Raw genomic sequence first — 27472 nt, 5'->3', positions numbered from 1 at the left:
AAGCCATAATCCATTATGTATAAAAGAAGATAGCTTTATGGGTGATTCCATTTTTGAATGCAAGAATGATGTGTGAGGAATTGTGAATTCAGGATATCTGGCAAAACGATCTGGTATAGCAGACTGAAGTATTTTGTCATAGGGGTCAACAGAGAAGGGCAAGGGGATGATGTTGGTTTGGGCCAGGGCACAAAATGAACAGTGAAACATAGTTATTCCACCTTTTATTGAAGTTCTACATCACTTGACTGGTGCTGATGCAAACGGGAAGATCATAAAAGAACATAATGAAAGTTCAGCCCAATGGGACCACAGGACTGGTTTTGGTTACTGTATATAGCCTTGGAGACACTCCACACATAATATACTCCACTGTACATTATGGCTTTTTAATGGTTTCTTCCTCCGCCTTCCAGCTTCCCATCTTATTCTACTCAGAAGTGTCATGTATTGTTTTTATATCCTGTTCAGCACCACCAGAGGGAAGATACATGCTTAACATCCTTTTTTTTTTTTGAAAAATGACATTCTATTACTCAAGTCATTTTATAAGATAACAAAATTGTGTCCAGACTAAGCACAATAAAAAATGGAGAAGAACACAGGAAGCTCAAAATCCATTTCTATGAGTGGGGGTTCTATCTAAGTTTGTATGGCAAGGGGAAAAAACCACGAGTTAAATACAAGGTGTTACAAGATGCAAAGGAAAGAGGAGGGTTGGGTCTACCTGATTTGAAATTTTATTCTGCAGCTTGCTGTTTGGTTTGGATGAAAGAGTTGGTGTTGCTGAGAAATAGAAGTTATTGAGAAGTTTTTCTTGAGGGTTTAATGGTCTAGGCAGTTGACTCCATTGCAGTTCATCAGTGGTGCATTACCTTGAGGGATAACAGAGAACATGTTGAAGAAATAACTATACAGAGAATTTTAGGCATTTTTAAAGACCAATGGGCAGTTTAAAAATGTACAGGGCTTGTTGAAGACTGATTATTTTAACATGCCAGGCTGGTTAATATGTTTACATGAGCTTTTTAAACATTTAGGTGACTTTCTGTTCCTATTCTTAAAGACTGATATCAGTGAAGAATTTATACATTTTTTCACTTATGCAGTGCAGAAGACAATGTCTGTGTAAGTATCACAGTGGGAAAAACAACATGTTCTTGTGTTAATGCACAATATTTTGGGGGGGGGGGTAAACATTTTATGTGATTTTCTGTTAAAGTGAGCATTATGGTGACTCTGTTTTTTCTCTTTTAATTTGTCTGTTGACTAGTTATCTAAACTAAAATTAATTAATTAAATTAGGATAATAAGACTATGATATAATATTTAGAATAATAAAAATATTATATTAATGCCTATTGGATTTTAATAAACAGCCTGGGCTCACATCCTTAGGTAGGCTTGGAGTTCAGAACAGTGTTTTTCAACCTTGGCAACTTTAAGATGTGCAGACTTCAACTCCCAAAATAGTTCACACACTGGTTTAGGACTATTGTCACATGGAACATTGACATATACTGTAGTGCCAAATCTTGTTTACCCAGGAACAAGCTAATTCTCTCTTTAGCTTCCCTCTGCCAGGGGGGAGTTTAGTTTAATAAGTCCAGATACAGAAGTTTCTTCCATGGTGTCTTTAATGTTATGTGCAGTCCGGGAACAATGCTTTGTTTTTCTTCTTAGAAGCTGGAATTGTAAGCCCTTGATTTATGACTCCTGTGAAGCAGATTTCCTGGTTTGTACACCACACTAAACAAACCTTGGATGGTTCATGAAACACAATGGTGAGGTTCACATGGCCAGTAGCTAAGAATCAGTGTTTTACACAAATGTCTGAAAGGACAGATACAGTTGACAGGTTTTCCTGCAAGTTTTCTATCGTTTAGGTACCCCTTTCAAAACCATCTTGCAGGAATTGTCTCCGCAATCTCACCCTGTGAGATCTTACAGAAGATTTTTGAATTCTCATGGGAGATGTTTCTGTTTTTTAGTTTCAACTTTTGGGGCTGTTTGGCACTCATCATAGATGCCTTTGGTGTTGACCCTTGCTCTAAATGTATAATAAAGCCTTCCTTTAATACAGTCTGAGATAAGCTTGACTGGGACAGGGATTCAGTAGGACTCACCAGTGTGGATATTAATATTAATAATATTATTTCTTCTTTCTCCTCCTCCTCCATTATGATCATCAAATTAGATAAAACAGAAGCTTTTTTAAAAAAATCCCTTACACAATTTATAACATTTCCAGTAGTAAAACAATTTTATACCTGTAGCTTAAAGAATCTTTTCTTGAAAATAACTGTCCTGATGCATTCTGAATTGATTTCAGCTCCTCCTTAGACATTATCTTGTGTAATTCCTTTCTGTCTTCTGTTTAGTTTTCTGTCCAGAACCTTTATTTGAGTCTTTGGTGGCTGGGGAATGCATATTCTCTTTTGCTGGAGGCCTTTTTCTTCCTTTGTTTTGGTACTCTCCTCATCTGATGGGGTACCTTGAGGATTCTCCCAATGTCCTCAGTGCTGCCCCACCCTTAGCACGTGCTCTCAGAACCTCCTTGGTCCTCCATATGTCTCTTAGAACTTCAGCTATACATGGATCCATTTTAAGAAATGAGATAGTTATGAACAACTATTGAAAGGATTGCCTTTTTATTTGGCCTTAAGAAAGACCCTTTGTACTAAAAGACAGATTTAAGCTTTGCTTTTCGTCTCGTGTTCTGAAGACTCCAGAGAGGCATTGTCTTTTGCCTGTAAGAGATTACTTCCTCTGACTGAATTTTGGTTCATACCTGGACAAACCCAACAGAAACTGGAATGCTTTTCTTTTAAATGGCTAGGCTGCTAGCTGGAGTGACAGAAGGTCCCCTGGGTTCTTGGGTTCTGTCAGAGACTGACATCCCATGGCTGCCTCACCTTAAGGACGTGGAGAACTATGAAAAATTAAGTTCTTTCAGATGTGGTTTTTCAGACCCCACAGCTGTATGCCGTATGGTGGTGCTTTAAGCACACTTGCATCTGTCATGGAAACAGACGTTCCATAAATCAATTTTAATGTCCCTGATGATGTGGTTCTAGAGGTGTGTACCACCTGCTGTGGGAACACATCTCCCCTTCCAAATGAACAGGCATCTGGCATCTTTTCTTGATGCTTGCATGGAATCCATTGCCTTGGTTCAGAAGAGCCTGGACAATCCAACCCCTGGCAGCAGGCGATATCAAGAGCAAATATTTCTAGGAGAAGTGGCTACAGGTGGCAATAGCTCATACGTGGGAGTTCTATGTAGACACACCATTCAGCAGTAAAACGAGATGATAGTGGTCATTTAAATAGATTTCAGTGCTCAGTTATTTGCAGGTGTCCCAGGTAAACCAGGAAGCTGAAGATGAGGACCAATCCAGGAATCTATATTGTGATGCTGATCAGCTGCCAAGGAAGAGTGAAAAAGAGGAGACAGTCCTTCCATACTCTCAAATCCCACCCCCCTCCAAATGGGATGAAAGCTTTTAGCTATATCCCTTTTGGTGACATCATCAGGTTGTCTCCTGAGACCCGACCAGAGGTGTGAAGGTCAAATTGTGAAGTTGTCTGCCCTCCCTGTAAAATGTGGACTACAGATGACAAAAATGGAGTATTCACATCATCCTGAGCCAGAACTAATGAAGCAGTGCTGGGGCTTAATACGATAATGTGAAGTCAGTAAATAGTGTCTCATTTAGCAAATTGTGGCTTTACGCAATGTGAGAACTTAGCTACTGGCGAACACCCAACAATATGGTTTGGGGATTTGGAAGTGAACCATATTTGATCTTTCCATTCTCTTGTAGCTTGGGTGGAAAGAGTGAAGATACAGTTTTGGTTTTAGATTATACTATGAATTCGGTTTTAGTATTAGTAATACCTTGTCACAATATTTTGCATTTGTATCTAGGAAGTCACTTGAAAGAATGCTTTCTGTTTTATATTTCTTTGTTTGTTTGTTTGACTTCTCTTATTTATAGCTGGCCATTGACTGAAATAAAGACTGACTGACTATAGGTTGGTTTTTAAAAAAAAATTAATTGAACAAATAAAATCTCAAAACTAAAACTAAAAAAAAAAGTTTTAAAATGGGAAAATAAGAAACCAACCTTGGATATGCATCCAGATAGAGACATGGTCTTAAAGACAGGTACAAACATTTTGAACATCCATATTCAATATTACCATCCAGGGTGACATGTATACAGATGAAAGAAATTTATAGGAATTAAAAACTGTGCCATATCTGAACATCAGTGGCCATATTTGAATGCATTTATCTTTCATTGTGGTTTTCTTTTCAAAATGTCCTGTTAAATATTCACCCAGATTAATTTCCTACACTTTCAGGTATCTTTGATCCATGGAAGGTTGTGTTTTAGTTTTTCAGTGTTTTGTTAAAGCAAAACCTGGCAGTTAGTAAAATGAACTGAATCCATTTATATGTGCCTGTGATTTTTTGAGCAATAAATTGAGACCTCAGTGACATTCATACGGGGTGTCAAAAAAGTCAAGATGGCGGCTGCAGTTTTGTGTGCAATGCAGGCAAAAAAGGGGTGGGCTTTGCATATTCACAACCACCAACTTGACTTTTTTGACATCCTATCCCCCTCTGGCCATCCCTGTAACAGCCATGATTATTATCCAAGAGTTTGGGTTGATTTCCCAATTTCTTGAAAAAGTTGTGTCTTGCTGCTGATTTGTTTATAACTCCGTCAATGCACTCTAGGAAGGAGTCAATTTATATCTATAATTTTAGCAGATTTTATTTTATGGATTTTCTTCATAGTCAATTCTTGATAACTTCCTGGAATATATCTAACAAGAAATTCTATGTAACGATTTTTGGGGGTTTGCTTTTTGTTTTTCATGCATTGCATTGAACCATGATTTGCTGAATTAGCCATAATTCACAGGGTTCACATAACACACTGATACATGGGTTACAAATCTAAACAAGCCAATCATGAAGAAACCATGTTAAGGCCTATCAATTGTCACTAATGCTTGCAAAAGTACTTACAGTATGAGCCATTGAGATTCTGCAGTTCTTAACAATGCAGGAACTGGGAAAAGATCCAGTCTGTATTTTTCCACAGGAGAGTAGATGTTTCAGATCACCAAATGTTCATTTTTTTTCTGATCATCCTGTTTGGTTTGGGTGCTGCTGAGTTCCCAAAATAATGTTTGCAAGAGTCATTTGGGGTGGGGAGAGGCAAAGAGGTGGAGAAGCCATGAATGGGAGGCAATGCATAATCGGTCAAGGAAATATGAGTCAGACAAACTCAACTTTGCAGGTTTCTGCTTCTGGCTCAAGGAATGATCTAACTTCATTCCACAATGATGGAAAACCCTCTTTTTTTTTTTTGGCTCATCCTCTTCATGTGCACAGAAAAATAGGGAAATTGGTATTGTAGCGGAACTCTGACTTTTCTGCAATTGCTAGCTGCAACTTCCAGCCTTAGTTTTTGAGAAGGGATGGAAATAAATCATGCTGTGATTTATTGTCTCTCCCCTGACACTCTCTTTCTGTCCAAACTGTTCACCAGCCAAATTTCATTGTTTTGGGACAGAAGTGGGCTAAAGGCATCCCTCTGCATGAAATGAAGCAGATTTATATTGGACTAAATTAAAAAAAAAAAAGTTAATTAAAAGCTGATCTTTTGTAAGAAGGGCATATGAACCAAATAAAACTGCAGAGAAAAAACAATCTTTGTTCTGAAAAGATGTTTGCTTTAAAGGAATTAGTACTCACAAATCAGGAAAACCTATGCAAACATAGACACATGCTTGAAAATAAGTTCCACTGAATTAACAGAACTTCCTTCTGAAGAGTTATGCCTGGAACAATGTGGTATATTTCCAATTTATAGATTCAGTTATTTCAGAAATGAAGTTTCTGAAATCAAGAGAAAACTGAACTGCAACAGCATTAACCTGAATATTAGTGAATGAATTGGGTTTTTCAATTTCAGGATCATCCTTCATGCTAAACCATGGCTTGCTTAAACTTGTTTCCTTCCTTAAGTTAGAGTTGGCAGGATTCACACTTTGCGATATGCTATGCTGTGGGTTTTTATGATTTTGGTTTAGTGTAATGCATAAACACTTTTACTTATAACTCATAACTCATGATTTATGGGTTCATTTTTGCATAACGTAGCCACAATGGCTTATTCAGCAAGACAGAATTAAAGCCAACCACAGCTTAGTTGGTATGTGAAACCAGCCAAGAAGTTCTGATCTTCATTTCAGGACTTCTCAAATATTACCCACAATTTATGACAGGCAAGATTGATCTTCTTCTATGTAGTAATACTTTCTCTGCTCTTTAGGAAAACTTGTTCCAACAGCAACAATAAATAAAAGTGTGTGTGTGTGTGTGTGTGTGTGTATGACTTGGTGACAATGTCATCATTTAACTGTTGTCAGATTTAATTTAAGGGAGCTTGTTTGGGAGCTGAGAAAATAGGGAGTGATAATGTTAAATGTTGCTTTCATTCTGAAAGCCTGATGCTTACAGTTGTATGGCGTTTGATGTACAGAAATTAGAAGTGACAGCAGGGTTTTTGAGAAAGACCAAATCATTGAATGGTGGAGGAAAAAATAATATTGGGAACAGTCCCTACAACCACAAACCTGTTCAGAAACAGAGAAAGCAACATCTTTAGATGCTACAAATAAATGGCTGTTGATAATGGGTGATCTTTAGAGAAAATGGAGGTGGTGCCAAAATGTTGAAATGGTGCCTTGGAAAAAACTGAAACATTTCCATCAAACAAGATGCCTGTGTATTCCATATGAAGACATGTAATGTAGAAGTATATAAATAATTACATTGGGGGGGAAATGTGTTGGCTAGACAGCCAAAGTAGAAGCTGGAAAAAAGAATGGATCATCATGAGATGTAAGGAGATTGGTTTTTCCTTTCTTGAATTACTGTACTTGAGTTGTTCACTGTGGGATTTGCTCACTTCCGTTGCCTCCCTTGTACAGTTCTCTGTAGATAGAATCTGTAGGGAAATGGTTCTTCCTGGCACCAGATCGCTGGAAAAAAAAAGGAGGCAATGGGGGAATGAGAGAACATCAACAAGAAAAAATATTTAGAGCAGGGTTTCTCAACCAGGGTTCCATCACAGCCTAGGGTTCCGTGGGAGGTCATTAGGGGTTCCCTGGGAGATCACAATTTATTTAAAACATTATTTCAAATTTGGGCAACTTCACATTAAAGAGGTAAGTTTCATTCTTTATTTTTAGTTTAAGAACACTGTTAACGCATATACACAGGCCTATACATGAAATGAATATAATAATTTTGTAACTTCTGGTCTATCTTTGAGCCTGAACGTGCAGGGGTTCCCTGAGGCCCGGAAAATATTTCAAGGTTCCTTCGGGGTCAAAAGGTTGAGAAAGGCTGATTTAGCGGTTGAAAGAAAAGACTTGTCTTTGTGTAGTTTCTTCCTTCTCAGGGCCATGTCCTCTCCCATGTTTCCTTTGGGAATCAAGCTCTATAATATGGTTTTTCCTTCCTTAATTTTCAGCATCTCAGGTGCCCAACTTCAAATCTTATTGTTCAAGGCACAAACTTGGGCCTGAAAATGTGTAAAGTTGTTTGTTTGTCTTATTCCAGATGATGATGATGATGATGATCCTCATGATCATTTCTTGATAGACATTTTGGTTTGCTTCAAGTTGTTGACTGCCTTGAATGTTTAGTCTCGGTGGGAAAGTGGGATATAAATTGAGCAAGTACATAATAATTAATGACAATCATTTTCCCCATGTATGTGGAGAACAGGGTACCAAAAAAAAAGTATGTGAACTAAATTAAGGTTAATTAGAAGGCCTCCCAAATAGCTAATGCTTCATCAGCAGCATAACAGCATGTAAATAAATTTAATTTCTCTTCCCCCATCAATTGAACTCTTCTCGAGTTTAATTACAACAGAAGCATTTTCTCTTCTCCCCAACATATTTTCATTAGTGGAAGATGGTCATTATTAGCTCTGTCTGGAAAAGGGTATTATGAGCAGTCATTTCTTCCCACCTTTTCTGGGTCTCCTCTGAGAATGAGAAAACTCCAGGAACTTTACTTCAGATACCAGAGGCCCAATTAAGGATCTTTGGAAGAAATATGAGAAGCAGGGAGAACCCAGGCAAATAAAAACATCACTAATGAAAATTCTGGTGAGACCCCTGTTAATTGTTTAAAGCATTTCCCTTTTGTGTCTGTGTGTGTGTTTTTAAGCATTGCTCAGTTAATGCTTGGCTTGCTTCACCTTTGAAGACCTTGGCCCAGCTAATGGGAGGGTCTAAACCAGAAGTGTCCCCCTCAGGTCTTGCTGAACTACAACTCCAGCAGCCCTAGCCAGCATGGCCAGTGATGAGGGATGCTGGGAGTTGTAGGTCAGCCATGTCTGATTGCAAACCCTTTGCTTGATGGTGAATGAGTTGTGTGGTTTCTGCACCAGTGCTCCTCCAAGGGACATGAGACAAGAAGGAAATGCTACTTTCCCTTTAGAGACCAAAGGAAACTTTCAGTGGTAAATTATAGATACACACTTACGGAAATTTGCTCCCCACCCCAACTTCATGGCTGTCCCAGGGCAGTATTTTTTTTATTTTGGTAAACCACAGTGGCCAGATTCCCACACAATGCTAAGCCATAATGGGTAGATTTATGTATGATGGGAAGCTAAAGCCAGGCAAATTGCATTTTGTCTGACTTCCCATAATAGTTTAGGGGTGAGCAACTTTTGAAGAATCAAGGCTGAAGTTCCAGATCCCATTCTTCCAGGGGACTGCAGGAAACTCTGTGATGATGTATTGATATTATTGATGGGGCAGGACCATGTTTGGCCCAGGTCTTGCACGTTTCTTGCAGGTGTTTAACTGGGATGGGTGTGGGAAAGGCAGACTACTTCCACCTTCAACCCCCACCAGTGGAAAAGAAATAAGGCTGAAATTGGCCTGAAAAATGGGAATGTCAAGCTGACTTAAGGGATGGGTTAAAATAGAATCACAAATAATAACAACAACAGCAACAACAACACGATGGCCAATACTGTGCAGATGATGGATGGATGGATGGATGGATGGATGGATGGATGGATGGATGGATGGATGGATAGATAGATAATTTGTGCCTTTGAGTCAACATTGACTCCTGGCAACTGCCTGGACAAGCCCTGGCGGTTTTATTGACAAGATTTTGGAAGTGGTTTACCCTTGTCTTCTTGTTCCTAGGGCTGAGAGGGAGTGACTGGCCCAAGGCCACCCAGCTGGCTTTTGGCCTAAGGTGGAACTAGAACTCACAGTCTCCCATTTTCTAGCCTGAGGTCTTAACCCAGTGTTTCTCAACCTTGGCAACTTTAACCCATGACTGGCTGGGGAATTCTGGGAGCTGAAGTCCACATAGCTTAAAGATGCCAAGGTTGAGAAACGCTGCCTTAACCACTCCATGAAAGTGGCTCTCTTGGCTGGGCAGTTGTAGACTGATAGAGGACTATTCAAAGCCTGGAGTTTGCCCACTCCAGAGCATTTCTCATTAAATTATACTGTGTTTTGGTTTGGGCTTAGTGGGATGCACAAATAGAGCTGCTATGGTTTCAAAATCCCAGTCTGTTGCTTGTCATGGTGTGCAGACAAACCAAGGCTGAATGTGTCATGTGATTCCTAATAAGTGTTGGAATTATCAGCGGGTCAACTCAGCATTGTCTTATAAGCATGAAAAGGGGGTTTCTCTAGTAAAACGCATCTCTATTGTGCTTGTGGGATGTCACATGGGTCACCTGATTTCCACTTCCATCTTCCTCTTGGGTTTGGGGATTAACAATCTCCATTACCTCTTGGGCACACCTGCAAGCAGGAGGTGCTGCAGAATGCAGCTCTCGTCCTTTCATCTCGCTTGCACGCAGACATTTCTATTTCCATAGAAAATGTCTGCAAAGAACCAATGATGAATAAGTGCTTTCTGCTATGAAGCTACTTGTATCCAGATCTACTGAATAAATGTAAGCTACCTTTTTTTTTTCTCTTCATCTAACTACTGTGTGAAGACTGAATTCTTTTCTGAACATAATTAAGCTTAATGTGCAAGTTTCTTTTTGGTTCATGCTTCTACTTTGCAAGATTGTTGTTAGCTGCTTGGAGTTCTTTTATTAACCTTTAAAAAGTCCATCAATAAGGTACCACCATCATTCAGGGCACATTCTGGTGACCTACCTACTTTCCTTCCTCCCTTCCTCCCTTCCTGTCTCTGAGCCAAGCACAACTGCATGGGATGGAGAAGGAGAGAGAAAACTCTCCTGTCCAAAATCTCCTTTCTCTGCAGTTCGCCCCTCTAGCGAAACTGAATGTTGCTAGTGGTGTATTTTAAAATAAAAATAAGATTTAATATACTATAGGTCTCCCAAATAGAAATTGGTCAAATTGGTCTGCATGTTTGCATTGCTTAACAGATGTTCATATAAATATTGGCTCAACTTCAAGGTAACAAATTAAACATAAATTGACCCTCGATGAGGGACCTGTGGTTAAGTTTAATGCATCCTTGCAATTTTCGGCTGCCTTTAATACCTCTGTCTGTGACATACATAATTCCTTCATAACAAGTGCCTTTCCCGAAGATGTATACTGCTGACAGTTAATATAGAATTATTGCCCCTGAATGCATTTTTGTAATTACTTCCCAGATCTGTCTTTGTGTTTAGAAGGCATTTCACACTTTAGTACCATAAGTGTTTAGGGAGAGTAGAAGTAATAATTGCAAGCAGGTTCTTCTTTTTTTTTTCTTCCTCCTTTCTTCTAGAAAAATATATATGTAAAAAATGTTAAAAGCTAATGCTAAAATTGCTTAGAGTTGGTGTGAAATTTACTTGATGCTTATATATCCTTATGATTTTGTGTTGTAATAACCTTTCCCTGACCATTTATTTTTTAAAGGAAAAGGATAGCAATAAAGATACAAAAGAAAACTGCTTTCTAATTCTGAAGCGATAAGGGAAAGGAAAAGAAACAGCTGATTAAAAGTGACATGTTACTGGTAGTGAAGATAAAGAAACTTAATATGAGGGTTCCTGTAGGAGATTTCAGCAGTAATGGAAAATAAAGTGACTCACGGTTTGAGTGACGTGAAAAAATTAGCAAGCTTTAATGAGGCTTTCTACTTACTTGTTAAACTAAGTATTCTCATAACTTGATTGGAAGACAGCAGAGTTGAAGGAAGAATAGATGTGTGTATCTTGGGAGACAAGAAGTGCTTCATAAAGACACAATCTCATTCTAAGATGTGTGTGTGTGTGTGTGTGCTTTCCAGAAGGAAAGGTCCTAAACCCTGGAGACTGTATTCCCATGTTGCTCTGAGCCAAAATGTAGTTTGCTTAGATAATGGCTTAGAACATTGTGTGAATCCAGGCCTGTGAAGAGCATTCAACAGATTGTGGTTAAGTCACCCATGGGAGACTTGAGGCAATGCCTTACCAGAACTGAATAGGTCTACTTGGTCTGGTCATTGAGAGAAGACCTGATGAAAGTTCCCTCCCTTTGTGAAGTCCATGGGGTGTAGGGGAAATAGCAAGACAGCTGGAATAAGAACATAAGGACTTAAGCAGTACCCTGCAGTATCAGACCCCAATAGTCCAAATGTCTTTTCTCACAGTGGCCACCCAACTGCACAAGGAAGCCCACTAGTTTCTAGCAGATGCTTTCAGAGGCAGTTACACTTCCATCAAGGCTAATAGCCACTGATCCCCATGACTCCCATGAATTGTTACAACTGTTTTTTGAAGCCAGCCAAGCTGGCAGCTGGCACCACATCTCATGGTAAATATCCCCATCTAATGCAATACTCTCCCCCCAGAAGTATATTTAGCCCCTACCTTGCTGCAGTTCTGGAAAGAGGTTAAAACTGTTTCATTTCAATGCAATTTTGGTCCAGTTGACCCCAATCTGAGTGTTCTCCAGGTATGTTGCTTGAGCTGAAAGGTGAAAATCAATTCACTAAATATTAATCTTCCACCTCTATCATTGCAATTGAGAACTGCAGAAGATGAAGCCTACAAAAGTTGAAGTTGAAGTGAAAAACACCCCAGATTGTTTGAGAAACATGTGTAGTCCTTTGTAGTGCTTCAGCAGTTCTTGATCTTCCTCTGATGCAGTCTTGAAAAGCTGTATGGAAGATTCCTCATCTAGTATAGTTTCAGTGGAAACAAACAGTGTGTCTGAAAAAAAGATGTCTCTGGCCCTTGGTAAGAGCAGTGGTAGAGGCCAGCAAAAGAAAGTAAAAAAGCAAGTACACAGTTACTGTCTAGACCATCTTTGAAATCCCTGGGTTTCCCTTAAGTTTCCAGTAAGCATAAAGATGTTGTTAATTCCAGCATGATTTAGATTTAGGACTCAGACTGAGAAGACCCAAGATCAGGTCCACCCTTTGCCATGGAAACTCACTAGATGACTTTGAACTAGTCACAGTCTTTCACCCCAACCTGCTTCTGAGTGTTGTTGCGGGGATACAACTGAAGAAAGATACCCACCTTGAGATCCCAGTACAATCAATGTCTATGAATAAAGAACTGAACCTTCTTCAATCTTCTCCAATCATGTGCATTTCATCATTACTTTATGTTTCTTCTTCTTGATTCTTGGCATCTGAAATATTATGCCTGCTCTTCTAATGTTATTAGTTGAGCTCTACTTCCAGCATTCTTAGTTTGTATTCATAATGTTTGAGCAGATCTATCTTATCCGATCAAGACAACATTATCCCTTCCTTCCTCTGCGATGTTTGTTCTCCTCTCCCATCTGCTGTCGGCATCGTACAAATGACAGCTTGGAGAGGTTAGAATGGCCATAGCTCTGGGAGGTCACAAGAAGGTAACAATATACAATTTTCCATGGTTCAGATGTAGCCTTATCCTACTGTTCTTCATTACAGGACTACAGTGAGATCAATTTTATTAACTTGTAAGTCTTAGGAAGCCAACACCATTAACTACACGCTGGACCATTTTTTAAAATGTATGTGTGTATTACAGTTCGCTTTCCCCCCATTATTGTTGAGAAAGAGAGAGAAAAATCGTCTTTGATGTGTGAAATTTTAAGAGTCATTTTATTCTATAATTTTGTGTAGAATACATTCATTGTCAAGTGTAGGGAATGCATGTCCCTATCACATGCATATATTGTTTGTGTTTCTGTTACTTAGTTTTAGAATCCTTTGTAACTTGAAAAAAATAGGCATTTGGATATTACACTGAATATTAGGATATAATAAACTGAACAACTGGCATTTGTCAGTGGCATCCAAGATTAAAGAAATAGAATGCTGCTCTCTTAAATAAGTGTTAGGATTATAAGGATTAAAAAAATGCTTGGGTAAGCACTTGCTATTAATGATAGGAGCCAGCTTAATTGTTTGGCCTGTACTCACAATAGATGGCAACTTGTGAGCGTTTATTTTTTAAGGACGTTTTTTCTTTAAAAAAATTGGCATCTATATTTGCAGTCTCTTCCCTTTTTCTAAACAATGGTTTTATTGTTACTGGAGCAAGGCAATACATCCTTTGAAAAGCCTGGCAAGATTTTGGAAGTTCTCTCTTTCCTATGTTTCCATCACAAAAGGTTAGACTGACAATAGTCTGACATGGCCCTGAGCTGTGGTTTGTTTTAAGCATGGTTTGTTGGCTAGCATCATGGAGCACATGAAGTCATGAACCTCAGCCTGCAAACCACATAAAGCGAAAGCCAGGAAAATCCCAGAAGGACTTAGTGTTATGTGTGAAACCAGCCCCCCCACAAAGGGTGACTTATTTTAGGAAGTTTCAGGGCTGTATGGAGGAATTTGGTCTTGGATTTTTAATGTCTGGGTCTTTGGCTCTGGCTTCCCCACTTGGGTTCCTCCCATTAACCATGACAGCTGGAGAACTGGAAGGCATCCAGAATATACCATAGATCTTCCCAGAAATGGGCAGGCTTACTTTTCATCACTGCATTTCCCTGTTAACTTCTCTCTGAGAATTTCAGATTTTACTCTCATGTTATTCTCTGTCAGCCTTACCAGGTAGACCAGACAGGAAACACGACCAGATAAGCTAATTCTACTTTATTGTAAGGCTACATTAAGAGAATCTTGCAAGTCTTCTGCCATCTCCTTTACAGCCTGCGAAACTAGGGAGGGTCCCTTCTGAGCCTCTTGCTCTGCCCACTATCCAGCTATGGGCTATGCTGTCTCTTATCTGGCCATTCCCTAGGCAACATCTCTTTGCCCCATCTCCCAAGGTCTTTCCCACATACCATTACATCCTCACAACAACTCTGTGAAATAGACTTGGCTGAGGGTGAGGGGCTGGCCCAAAGTCCCCCGTTAACTTCTTTGGTTGATATGGACTTGAATGTCTCTTTCTCCAGTTCAGGTCCAACACTTTAAGCTCTGCTATCTTGGTTCTATTTCAGTCACATAGTAGAATCCAAGGTTCTTCCAGTTCTAGAAACATTGACCAAGGTCTATGGGGTAGCAGAACCAGGTGCAGAACAGCAGCTCAGGGGAAAGTAACCTTTATGTCTCACTGCTATCATCATCCTGGACAGGGAACTATATCTCCATATGGTGGCTGTGGACATTGGAATAGGCTTGTAGCTCAGTGTTTAAAATAAAATTAAAATAAGTCAGTGAAAAACACTTAAGTGAATTGCAAAATATTCCTGAGCACCAAAGCTGGTTTAGAAATAAATAAAAACAGGAATCCCTGAATTAATTTTGCCTAAACCTGTTTTTTTTTGGGTGGGGGGAGGGAGTAGGTAGGACAATATTTGGTTTCAAAAAAGGTTACTATCTATTTTCCATTAGCAGCTAACAGAGATTTGGTTGGCAGTTCTTATTTTAAATTAAATGTATATACTTGATAGTATTTTATGGATTTTAACTTTATAAAACCAGTGAGTTGGCATCCAGATTTATGGACTGTTGGCTCTGTTGGACCTGCTGGCTTTAAAGAGATAGAATTGGTGTTAATCTCCGTGATTTGCATTGGGAATGTAAGAAAGCTTTGAAGATGCGTTCAGTAAATATGACAAAATGGGATGTGGCAATTAGTATACAGTCATGGAAGGACAAAGCACTAAAAACATATTTTATTATTACAATAAGATAGCACAGAGCCATTGAGCCTGTGGCCTGCTTTCTTTCCTAGTATCTATTTTGATTGAAATCATAGAACTGGCTGTGAAAGAACAGGTCAGATTTTGATGGTTCCTTAAAAATTAGACTTTCATTTTAAAACCTTGCAATCAGCATGAAGCGTGGTGGCTGGAGATCTTAACAGAAGGTTCCTATAGGCAGTATGGTGAGATACGGTGTGATTTACTAAATCTGGAAAATGTAGTGTTGATTTAAACATTGTGGGATCTTTTGATACACTAAAAGTGTCTACACTGATTTTTAATATTTCCCTTTTGGTCTGAAAGGTATTACATGCTGTGGGACCTGTTTTTGTTTTGTTTTGCTTTGTTTTTGTATTAGCTTGACCAGAAAGGGCAAATTTGAGAAATTTTTGATTTCTAGTGCTGATGTTAAACAACCTCACTAAAAAGATGTAGCCCTGGGTTTTTGACATTTTCCAGAAATAAGCTGCATTTCTTGGCTGTCCTCCCATTTCCGAGTGTTCAACAATGCTAATTGTCTTTCCAGTCTCAAATCTGGGAACAATTAGTTCATGTGTTCAATTTTTAATTTTATTAAAGAATGATAAAGTGCCAGCTTGCTCATTGATCACTTGGAAATGATCCCTTAACTTGTTCATGGGCAGACTGTGAGTTAAGGACTGTATGCAGTCTTTGGCTAATAACATCACAGTTTCTTGTCCTGACTTCAACATTTCTGTGCAGAGATCTGTTCCTTTCTTTGGTATCTGTTGCTTAGCAGGGAGTAAAAGGGAATGAATGAAAGAGGGGCCCAAAAGGGAGGACTATCACAGAATGAATGGGCATCTCCATCCGTCTCTGGCTTCATCCTTCATGAATCTCCTCCCAGCCAGAAGGGAACCCAGCTCTCAATGGACATAAATTTTATAGCAGACTTCCCTCTGCTAATCCTGTGCTTTCCACATGGTTGAAAGGGGGATTTTTGATCTTTTGGTCCATACTTCACTCAACGCCCTTTGTCCGAGTAATTGCATATTTGAATAATGTTGTAATAACAAAGAGTCATATTGTTGCCTGAATAGAGGCTTCCACGTTGGAAGGCTAGAGAAGTAGGGTGGTTATTTGCAAAGAAAATAATAGATATTCTTTGAGAGAAAGACATCTTCAGTGATGGGATGGGTTCATGTAATATACTAGGCATAACATAGTTGATTTGGGTTTGGTTTAGCAGGATATGAGAACCCTGTCAGGTGGCTTGTAAACCATGATTTATGACATGGCCAAACTATGTAAAACCAGCCATTGCAGTTTATGTGATAAACCATAGATAAACAAAACATGGCTTTGCATGATGGGCAAACTGAATTGGTATGTAGCCTATCATGGACTCTGTTTGAAGTTCAGTTTTTGCTTTTTCTGCCTGCTGAGTTCAATGATAAGAAAGAGAAAAGGTGGTGCTCATACTATAAAGCTCTTCCCTAGAAAGTCCCCATCATGACTCATCAAAGGTGCAGAACTGTAGTTTTTCTGATATGGGGCTACATCTCCCCTTAACGTAGGTGGTGCTGATGGAAGTATCTTCCATGAGGGAGGGTCAGAAAAGTCAAGATGGTGGATGCAAGGAGGCAGGGCTTTGATTGCACAGCCCCGACTGCAATCTTGAATTGTTTCCCCTTGCAGGTGCAACAAATTGGAGGGCCAAAGGTTCCCTACCATAGCCATAAAAAGGAAACTGTGGCAAGAAAAAAGCCAAACAACTTTCATTGAACTGAGAAGCACTGATAATAACTTGAAAGTGTGAAAAAGATATTAGGCGTGCTTGATGAACACGTTGTGCTAAGCTTTGTGTGTGTGTCTGTGTGTGCTGATTTTGTCTTAATATGTGTGAACCATCAATTCTGGTTTCTAAACCATGGCTGCTTTCTTTGTTTACCCTTTGCTTTAAGCCAAAAAGGAAACAAATGATGGCTTAGACACTAAATGAAAACATGCCAATGTGAGTAGATTAATAGGTACCGCTTCGGCGGGCAGGAAACGGTGTTCCGTGTAGTCATGCCAGCTACATGACCACGGAAGTGTCTATGGACAAACGCCGGCTCTTCGGCTTTGAAACGGAGATGAGCACCGCCCCCTAGAGTTGGACACGACTGGACTTAATGTCAAGGGAAACCTTTACCTTTACCTTCCTTTTCTCTGAATGTTCAAGGTGATGTACATAGGTCACCCACTAATTTTATCCCTGCAACAGGCCTTTAGGGTAGGCTGGATTGAACAAGAGTGCTTGGCCCAAAGCCACCCTGTGATCTTCCATGGTTGTCAGTGGACTTGAGCACAGACCTAGTCAATATCTTAAGTGCTACACCTTATGGAGACTAACAGCCACCCTGTGGGCTCTCCTGTGACTAGCGTTTCTCCCAACTTGCATTCATTTGTGGAGTCCTTGGTGGTCTCTGAGCTTGGTCGTTTGATTGCAGACGTTTCATGACCCGACTAAGGAACATCATCAGCTAGGTGACATCAACAGCACTGATGATGTTCCCTATTTATTTATTTATTTATTTATTTGTCAAATTTATCATCACCCCTCTTCCACTCAAGGAGGTTTACAGTAAAAAACAATTAACCACAATGTAATAAATACTATACAAAATAGAATAGAATAGAATAGAATAGAATAGAATAGAATAGAATAGAATAGAATAGAATATAGACAATAGAATATAAAATATAAATATACTAAAATGTAATAGAGTCCAGATGGCAGAGTTCTCTCTCAATCTGTAAGCAAAACAGGGCAATTCTAGGGAGCTAGCCATCCCCAAGAGGAGCTGTTCTCCTTCCCGCCCCAAGCATGATGACATGGTTAGTTAGGTTAGGTTAGGTTTAGCTAGGTAATGAAATGTCTGCAAGCAAACAACCAAACTCAGAGAGCACCAAGGACTCCAGAGTTCAACCCTGAGCTACAGCGATTCTCTTCTCTTGCATTCATTTTTGTTGCTTTCACTATATGGAATTGTCTTAAAATGACAGTTTTTGCTGCCAGTCATTAAACTCCCATTGAAATCAACAGGACTTTGCTTTCCACTAACTCTTTTTGGCTCTTTCCTTTGGAAATGTGGGGCAGACTTAGAGTGACTTCCCTTCTTGTTGGCAGGAGGCCTGGGAAGAGAGTTGGACAATGATAAAAGAGAGATCCGGGCCTTGGAAGAGCGAAACAGCATTACGAGCCAGGAAGAACGAAATGAGGAAGATGAAGACATGGAGGACGAGTCAATTTACACCTGTGATAACTGTCAGCAGGACTTTGACTCTTTGGCAGACTTGACCGAACACCGGGCTCATAGCTGTCCTGGAGGTAATGTTAAACTCGCTTTACAAATCTGACAGGTGGTTAGCTGAGTAATTGGACATAGCAACAGCTTGAGGCCTCGAGTGAGATTAAAGAATTAATAATGTAATTTTACTGTTAATGTAATTTTACTGTGGTGCCTTGGGTAGGCTTTGTTCACTTCTCTTTAATAAAATTAAAATTAAAAAAGCAACTTTGCTTTTCCAGTTGCAAATCTGACGGTAATGAGATTATTATTATTTGGTTTTTCGAAAAGCATGCAACCAACAATATAGGGTTGTTTTATCTTTTATAGATACCATAAAGTGTTGACAGTTTTCTGATGAAACTCTCACAGCTTTCCTCTCTTCCTTCCCATAATTCTGTAATTCTCCGGTTGAGAATTACAGGAAATGCTAAAAGCTGGACCAGGGACTATTCTGCACACAGAGTAGGCACTCAGTTACTGACCTAGGCAGCATGGAGGATTCCTGCCCTTGGCGTAAACTAGGAGTGCACACCTTTCTTGATAGCAGAAGTGTTGTACCTTATGAAGGCCACATTATAAAAGATGGGGAGGGCCTATTTTAGGGGGAGGAGGATGGCTTAAACATCTCCTCCATATGCTCCTTAAATCTCTGTAATGGTATGTGGGAATGACCTTGGGAGATGAGGTGAAGAGATGCTGCCTAGGGAATGGTCAGATAAGAGACAGCATAGCCTGCAGCTACATAGTGGGTAGAGCAAGAAGCTCAGAAGGGACTCTCCCTAAGTTCTTGAGCTGTAAAAGTGATGGTGGGAAATTTATACTTTCAGACTCTATTAATGTAGCCTTGCAGTAAAGTAGAAGTAGCTCATCTGGTAGTGTTTCCTGTCTGGTCTACCTGGGAAGGCTGACATCAATCTTGTAAGTCTGAAAGTACAAATCTGCCACCATCTCTTTTACAGCCTGATAAATTAGGGAGGTTCCTTTCTGAGTTTCTTTCTCTGTCCATTATGCAGCTGTGGTCTATGCCCTCTCTTATTTGATCATTCCCTAGGCAGCATCTCTTCCCCTCATTTCCCAAGGTCATTCCCACATACCATTATAATCCCTTAGAACTCCAAAAATGCACAAAAACAGGCTCTCGCTTAACCCCATTCTGGTGCTGGTGGTTGGGACTACTCTGGACCACTGCAGAAAGGGTGCTGGCTGAACACAGCATGAGCCTTATGTGCTCACAGCAAAGAGAAGCCTTTAAGATAGTAGACATATATCAACAGGGCTGGAGAATATCCTTATAATACCTTTCTGAATGGGGTTTGTCTGAATTTGTGATACTTTCCTCTATGATGCTTTCCACCCCATTTGTGGGGTGGGAATGCATAGCTGTTGACTTTGCTTGGTAAGTCAGAGTCCTCTTCCTTTGTTCTGAAGCATTTAGGGATCTTCATGGGGGAGCAAATCAATAAGTTATGTATTCAGGTTGATAATGTTGCAGCTGCAGCTAATATAATATAACTAATGACTTCCGTAGGGATGCTGAAGTTTAGTTGACCCTGCAGTTTGGGATCAGGGCAAAATTGTAGGTGATAACTCCAAAACAGAGGGTGGACCATCTCTTTCAGTGCAGTCCCTTAGAAATTCATTAGAGTGTATGGAAGTTACAGTGTGATGTTGGAAGTTGCTCTTCTGCCTTGGCGTGAAGTTAACAGCCATTTTCACCTGATCTTTGTGGCTCAGTATGGTTCAGGGCAAAGCCTCTATCAAAAACGTTGACATCTTCATTCCTCTTTAATTTATTCTGTTTCAGTTCTGATTCCCAGAACCAATCAGCTACCTTGCCTACCTTTTGATAAGCTTTAAACTTATAACCCCTTAAATGTAGATGCATAGCTTTAGAGATGGTACATAACTAAAACAAGGAAAGAAGACATTTGTCTGTGACATGTGCTCATCCTCAGAAAAGAAACTAAGTTCTTGTGCTTTTTAATTGTAGTATCTGCCGCTGTATCAGAGGCAATACAAGTTTTGTTGGGCTTGATTTTTGAGGGGCATGTCAGCAACCACATTCCAAAAGATAAGCTGCGAGAGAGCAAAGAAGTATATTGATCAAAAACTGAATCTGATTCTCTTTGATGCAAGTCTGCCCTACAGAACAAGATAAAAAGTGGGAACAGCCCATTCTATTCCCAACTTCCCAGAGAAAGCAAATGCTAAAAAGAATGGAATGGGATTCTCAGAGCCTAGAAAGAAGGTAATGGTTTGCAAAATATTGCAAACACAGAACATCTGCATATTCTTCTTTATCAGAAAACAGGTAACCACTCACCAATGTATCAATAGGTGGATCAAGAAGATAAAGAAGCAGCTGCCCTAAAGAACCCAGAGATGAATTGTGTGCTAAGTAAATGAATCCAGTTGCCTAGATTTGTTTTCATCCAGTAGCTGAATTCCTTTTCCTGATCAACAAATCTGGTTAAGGAAGACTTCGTGACTCTTGCTTTGTCGTGGTAAGAGGCTCCTAAAAGTTCGACAAGGAGCTATGGAATAACTTTTCCCAAATTTAGAGCAAGTATACTATTACCTAATTTAGATGTACATGCCCATTCACTTATCCAGCAGGGAATATTGGAGGTGTGCACTCTCTTCTCTCATGTTTTCTCTTTGTGCATACGTATTGGTGTGCCTAAATACGAGAAATGAATGAATGAATGAATAAATAAATAAATAAGAGCTACAATGGCCAATCCTTTTGGACATGTTTGAATTTAGAGTTACAAATTAGGAGCAACATTCAATGATCCTAATTATGAAAGCATTTTCAGTACAGAGTTTCCAGTTATTGACTTAATACCTAGGTGTAGGTATTCAAGCTGGAGTTGGCAACTTTCCATGGCTGCGGATTTTTGTGGAATAAGGGCCGCTGTGCTCTGAGCGATGATGCAAAGTGAGCGAGACCACATTACACATAGGAGTAGAACTAGTTTTTGTTCCCCATTTTTTCCCAGTATTTTTTTTGCACAGGGGGATGAGGGTGTACATTACAGTGTTCAGAACAGAAGGATGGGAAATTGTGCTGTGCATTTTCGGAAGGCGCTTGGGGCTCCAAGATGTCCATGGTTGAAACTAACCAAGATTAGCATAATTGTACATGCAAGTTTGATAAATGGTGGGTAGCAAGCCAGGCAACGCACATCCGAACTGCCTGGTATTAAGCACACTCACTTTTACAACAATTCATTTTTGCTCTCTCTTGACCGAGAAAGCATATTATTGCTGATTTGCTAAAGCTTTTCTCCCTGCTTTGAATTGTACTTTGAATAAACTGCATTACAATACTCAAGGAGTGAAATTGCCTGTTGGACAGCTAAAATATTCCTTGGACCAGCTGCTTTGCCCTCTCCTCTCCTCTCCTCTCCTCTCCTCTCCTCTCCTCTCCTCTCCTCACCCCCAGTGCTACAGTAGTAATTCTGTACATGTTGCTTACTGCTAGATAGTGTTTCATCTCTTTGGCTTTGGAGCACCACATGCCAGATAAAAATAGGAGCTGTTTTTTTGACTTTTCCCTCCAGAGATGGGTGGGGACAGGTATGGAGTCTTTTTATTTCCTAAAGTGCAGGAAAACCCATGTGCTCTTGACTGTGGATTGTATTTCTTGAGTCCCTTCCCTCCATGTCTTTTATTTCCCACCCACAGGGACAGGGTGGCAACTCATAAATTTCTGCCTCTCTGGTTTCTCAGTCTGACAGTGGAATATCTGTAGCACATTAGCACATCAATGAACTGAATGCTATGAGGTTACAAGAGGGGTCCCCGAGCATTTCATGAGATCCTCTTCTGTTACTGTGCAGCTTACAGGTTGTCTGTTTCAAACCAAGTTAGCTGTAAGAAAGCTTAAAGAGGGTGGCTATTTCTAAATTCCTGCATGCTGAATTCAAGGTGTAATTGTTATTATTGGTTATTGCTGTTGTTCGCTGTAACCTATTGCACTGCACAGGCATGTTTTCAAATGATAGTAAGTGTGTCGATGCACTGTTAAGTCTTCTTCCATGTTCCTTCCTGCTTGAACCTTGCTGGATGATTTTTGTGCTGCCATCAGGATCCAAAATCATTAGACCTTAATTTTAGGGGTGCAGTGAAAGCGTGGAATGCCCCAAAACTGGATGACCACAAACCATTGCAAACAACTTCTGAACATCGAAGCCCTAGATTTAGATACTGTGACTGTTGATTTGTTTTTCATTACTCCAGAGAGGACAAAGTTAGATGCAGATGTTCTCTCCTCAACCCTCCTTCATCCCAACAACCCTGTGAGAAAAGTTAGGGGCTGAAATACTGACTCAGTGAGAACCAAGACTGAGAGGAGATTTGAAACCTGGTGTCACCTCCCTGAATTCCTTGTTAGCCTTAGCTTCCATTACATTTCTAAATTAAAGAAGCCTCTTCCAGTTGGCCTTCTCAGATGTGCCAGGACTGCAGGTCCCCAGAATTCCCAGCCTGTAGGTTAGGGAGAGTTATTTTTGAACTACCAGACTATGGCCCTCACCATACTGGGCGTCGTTGGACCACAAAAGTAGGCTCTGTGTCATGCGAAGTAACACTTCCTTTGTTTGTCCTTCCTGCTGGGATCTCACGTTGCACCAAATGCACTGAAGCAAATCTCTGTTCCTGTGTGTCTCTCTGGATAATGTTCCCGGTGGATTGTGCCCTTAGTTTAGACAGCTGCAGCTGTAATGACCTGCTGGCTCTCCTTTATTTTTCTTTGGCTGGGAAAGGGAGTGTGTGTGAGAGAGGTTTTATCTGACAGAATCAAGTGCATTTTCTATTCAGTTGAGGGACATTGTATGCTTTTATTTATTTTTCAATTAAGCATTAAACTACCCCTCGCTGGGGCAGCAAAGCCATTTTTGTCTTGCCCACCCAACGTGGCCAGTGCCATTCCACTTCATCATGCAGGAAGCCAGGAAGAAGCTGTAGGAAGTTTCGTGAAGCATGCACAGAAGATGCGCATGGATGTTCAGCCTGTGCATTCAAAGGCTAAAGGATGTGCAGTCCCTCCAACTTGCGTCTTGTGGAATTCAGCCCTCTGCAATAATAGTGCAAAAAATAACAACTAGTCTGCTAGGGTGGTGCAGTCAAGGTCCCTCTCGGTGGAGAACCTTGGGTGTCCGCAGGCCTCTTGCTCTCCTCCTGTCCAGCTTGCTTCATAGGGTTGTTCTCTGGACAGAATTGGAAGAGGCCAGAGTATATTGCTTTATGCTCCTAGGAGAGATGCACAGTCTGCAGTTCACAAAAATCTGAAACAGTTGCTATGAAAGGTGGTTTTTCCTGTGATTCTAGGGAAAAATTTTGAAGTTGAAGACTCCTGTTTTGGGAGCCCCAACAAGTCACTTGAAGGCTGGGGCAACTCCTGGCCCAGAAGGAGCAGGATGTGAATCGAGCAGATCAATGCATGGAAGGTGTGGGTACATCTGTTCCCCCAGCATTCTGGGCCCAATTATTTAGGTATTCCGAAGCAAGCTAAAACTGATTACCTTGTTTGAACTACACAGAGAACTTGCTGAGCAAAGACCTTTCTGTAGTTTGATCTCCCAATGTAAACCATAAGAGAAATAATAATGGGATTAAATCGCAGAGAGTTAACGGAATTCCAGGAAAGGCGCCATCGTGCTTGATGATTAAGCACTTTAGGCTTGGCGCTCTTTGCAGACCTGAAAATGGAATAGGTTTTGATTATTCTCTTTCGATTCCATTATTGAAAGGGCAAAAGTATTGCCATCTAATGGAGTCTTGAAAAGGGCAGTCGTGGGGGTGTCGGGAACACAGAGTGCTTTAAGCATACTTGTCACTAAGTGTGTAGGAAGCTTTGAGAAGCTAGTGAGCAGCAGAAATATGCTAAGTACTTCCTTTGTGGCAGTATCTTTCTTCTTGGATATACTGCCGAACTTCCAAGTTGCACAAAAAATATTATTTTGTATTTTTTTTTTAAAGTTGGTCTTTAGAGTGCCAATGTTTCTCAGCCCTAACTGAACAGGCAGATAGTACTGAACTCTCTTGGAAGATTATGGCTGAGTCAATGAACTAGATACTAAGTTTCTTGGAAGATAGATCCATCATTCACCATTTGACATGATAATATCTACACTGCCCATATCAACACACCTGGTGCCAGCAGCTGCTCCCTACTTGTTGAGGCCGTAATTTGTGTTCAGTTTTCCTGCCCACAGTTGTCCTTATGCCCCTCAGTCAAATGGGCCAAGGTTAAAGACCTGTCAGACCTTTCAGCAGGGAGAGTTTGCAAGGATAGTCAAGATGCAGTCCTAATTTCAAAACATCTGTAAGCAGCACCATGAAGTCCTAAGGACTAGGCATAAAGCGTAGTCAAAAGTCAGAACAAGGTTCAGAAGCCCAGGTGAGCAAGCTGGGCATGAAAGAACAAAGCAAAAACAAGCACCATTCCTAGCCCTGGGCTATTTCAATCAAGAACTCTTTAAACTAGAGCTGTGAAGCCTTCACCCTATCCCAGCTGGTATGCATTACTCCTACACAGGCTGGAGGACTACTTAGGAATAACAGGCACTCTGGAGCAGACTTTGGCTCCTATAGAATTCCTTTCCTGCCCATCCAGGCACTTTTCTCCCTTTTTGGTCTTCTGGTATTTGTCTCTGTACTGAGGTTCTTGTGAACCTGGAGGCTATACCATAGAATTCAAGTTGGAGTTTAGAGAGCAAGGTCTTAGCTTGTGGGAACTGGTGTTTTTCTAGTCTGGTTGCATAGATTCAGTAGCTTCCATGAGGGCTACCAGATCACCACTAGATGGTGGCCAAGAAATACCGAAAACTCTTTTTGGTACCCTCTAGCAGTTTTCTGAGTTTTTTCATCAGCCAGTTCTGGTTACCCTAGCTTTCAGAGCCTTAGTTTGTCTTCTTCTAAGCTATTCATGACAAAGGAATTAGGGCCTGAATTGATTAAGTGCTAAAATAAGCAGTTGGGAAACCATCATTTTGATGTTCCCCTGATCTCCTATTTGGACATGACGTTGGGGTGGGAATATCAACTGATGCACAGCTTTCAAGTTGCTATGCATTGCTACAGTGCTGCTCACACATTGTGCATTCAATGAGTGGGGAGGGACAGGCTAGTCAATTTCTACTCTACATATGTCAGTTTCCCCTGTGACCACTGATGGCTGCACTCCCTCCTGCATTCTGCATTTAAATTGTGCACAGTTTCCTTTGAAATACCACATATTCATTTAATCAGCATTTCCCCAAAGCAACATGACACTTTTTTCTTTTACCCGAGAAGTAGCTTGCAAAATTAAAAGAAATGTGAGTTCCAATCTGCACTTCAGTTCAGAAGTGCCCACTGGGTCAATTCCCTTTAAAAGAAAGGCTGAACTAAGTTTCCCTGATACCTGATACACACCAGGAACATTTTACTGCAGATCCTGGTGCAAACTGTGACGAGCCTCCTCTGCCTGTGCTGAGTCCTCCTGATAGATTCTTAGTGGGGTGGGGGGAGCCACTTGGGGTACCAGTCTTAGTTGCAAAGCAGGATCTAAATCAGGGTTCCCCAAAGTGGTCAATATTGACCCCCAAGGGTTGATAGGGCTATCCAAGGGGTTAATAAATGTCTGGGGGGTCAAAAGGGCATCAGTAAATGTCTGGGGGTAATGAGGTGGTTGTAAATGATGGAAGATTGATTGGGGTCAATTAATCTTTTGGGGTCTCCGTAGAGCTCCACACTAGTCCTTAGGTGAGGTGGCTAGTGGTGGGACAGCATCGCTCAGGGTTTGATGGTCAGCCGCCAGTGAGAGTGGCCTTGAGTTGTCTCTGTCAGCTGTGTGTTGTTAGTGGCCTTGTTTATCTATTATTATTATTTGTAGTACTATTAGTCAAAGTAATATTTATTAAATTATTTCCATAAAATAAATGTTTGGGGGTCGATGAACAATCTGAAACTTCCTGAAGCTGAAGGGTTTGGGGACCCCTGATCTAAATAGACCAGCCTTTCTCAACCTTTTGACCCTGGAGGAACCCTTGAGATATTTTTCAGGCCTCGGGGAGCCCCTGCACATTCAGGCTCAAAGATAGACCAGAAGTTACAAAATTATTGTATTTACTTCAAGGGTCTGTCTATATGCATGAACAGTGTTCTTAAACTGAAAATAAAGAATGAAACTTCTTTAATGTGAAGTTGCCCGAATTTGAAATAAGGTTTTAAATAAATTGTGATTTCCCAGGGAACCCCTAGGGACCTCTTGCAGAACCTGAGGGTCCCACAGAACCCTGGTTGGGAAACCCCGAAATAGACAAAACAGAAGACATAAAGAAGCCATTCCATCTTCAGAGGCAGATTACCTCTGAGTGTTGTTTGTCCCTCGGCTTCTGGTTCCCCTTCCCTGCTTGTGAATTTTCCAGATGTATCTCGTTGGCCGCAGTTGGACTAATCCGATTGGTTTTTTCCCGTCACCACCACTTGGCTCGTGTTCCTCTGAACCTGGCGATTCTCAAAAGGAAGCAGAGGAGAATAAATTCTGATGGACTCTCCCCTTGGCACCAATCGAGGCATCCTTGTTCTTTTATTTTTTTTAAAATCGCCTTCAAGAACCTTTCTGTCATTCTGGCTAGGGAATGCAGAAAGACTGGGTTTTTGTTGTTGCTGGGTATTTTTTTTTTTTTGGTAGTACACATTTTGAACGCTCTTACTGGAGCCTCATTAAACTTGGCTTGTTTGCAAACACAGCTGGCACGTCTCTCTCACTGCGCTTCAGGCGTGGGGAAGCTAGAACGCCTCCTCCCTCTGCTGCCAGCTGACATGGGGAAATGGAGCCAACGCAGCTTGGTTGTGTTCACATAGCCAGTGCTGGGGCAGCCACCAATTGTGTCGCTTCAGATGTCCCCAAAGTCTGAGTAACCCGGGGCATGTCCAGATGGCAAGGATTTTTCCAGAACTGGAATGCTGCCTCTGTGTCAGATTGTGATGCCCAGATGTGTGGG

At 40.7% G+C, this 27472-nt stretch overlaps 1 protein-coding gene across 2 annotated transcripts in view; it reads left to right on the top strand.

Moving 5' to 3' along the window:
- The window catches only part of ZNF423 (zinc finger protein 423), a 239053-nt gene that overhangs the window by 40725 nt on the left and 170856 nt on the right, over positions 1 to 27472 (top strand). For both annotated transcript variants that reach the window (XM_063312809.1, XM_063312810.1), the window contains exon 3: positions 18314 to 18514. In XM_063312809.1, the coding sequence (XP_063168879.1) occupies positions 18314 to 18514 (201 nt within the window). The remainder of the gene's footprint in view (positions 1 to 18313; positions 18515 to 27472) is intronic.

This window comes from Candoia aspera, chromosome 11 (assembly GCF_035149785.1).
Source record: "Candoia aspera isolate rCanAsp1 chromosome 11, rCanAsp1.hap2, whole genome shotgun sequence".
Taxonomy (NCBI): Eukaryota; Metazoa; Chordata; class Lepidosauria; order Squamata; family Boidae; genus Candoia; species Candoia aspera.
The sequence above is the reverse complement of the archived record's forward strand: the minus strand, read 5'-3'. Positions and strand labels throughout refer to the sequence as shown.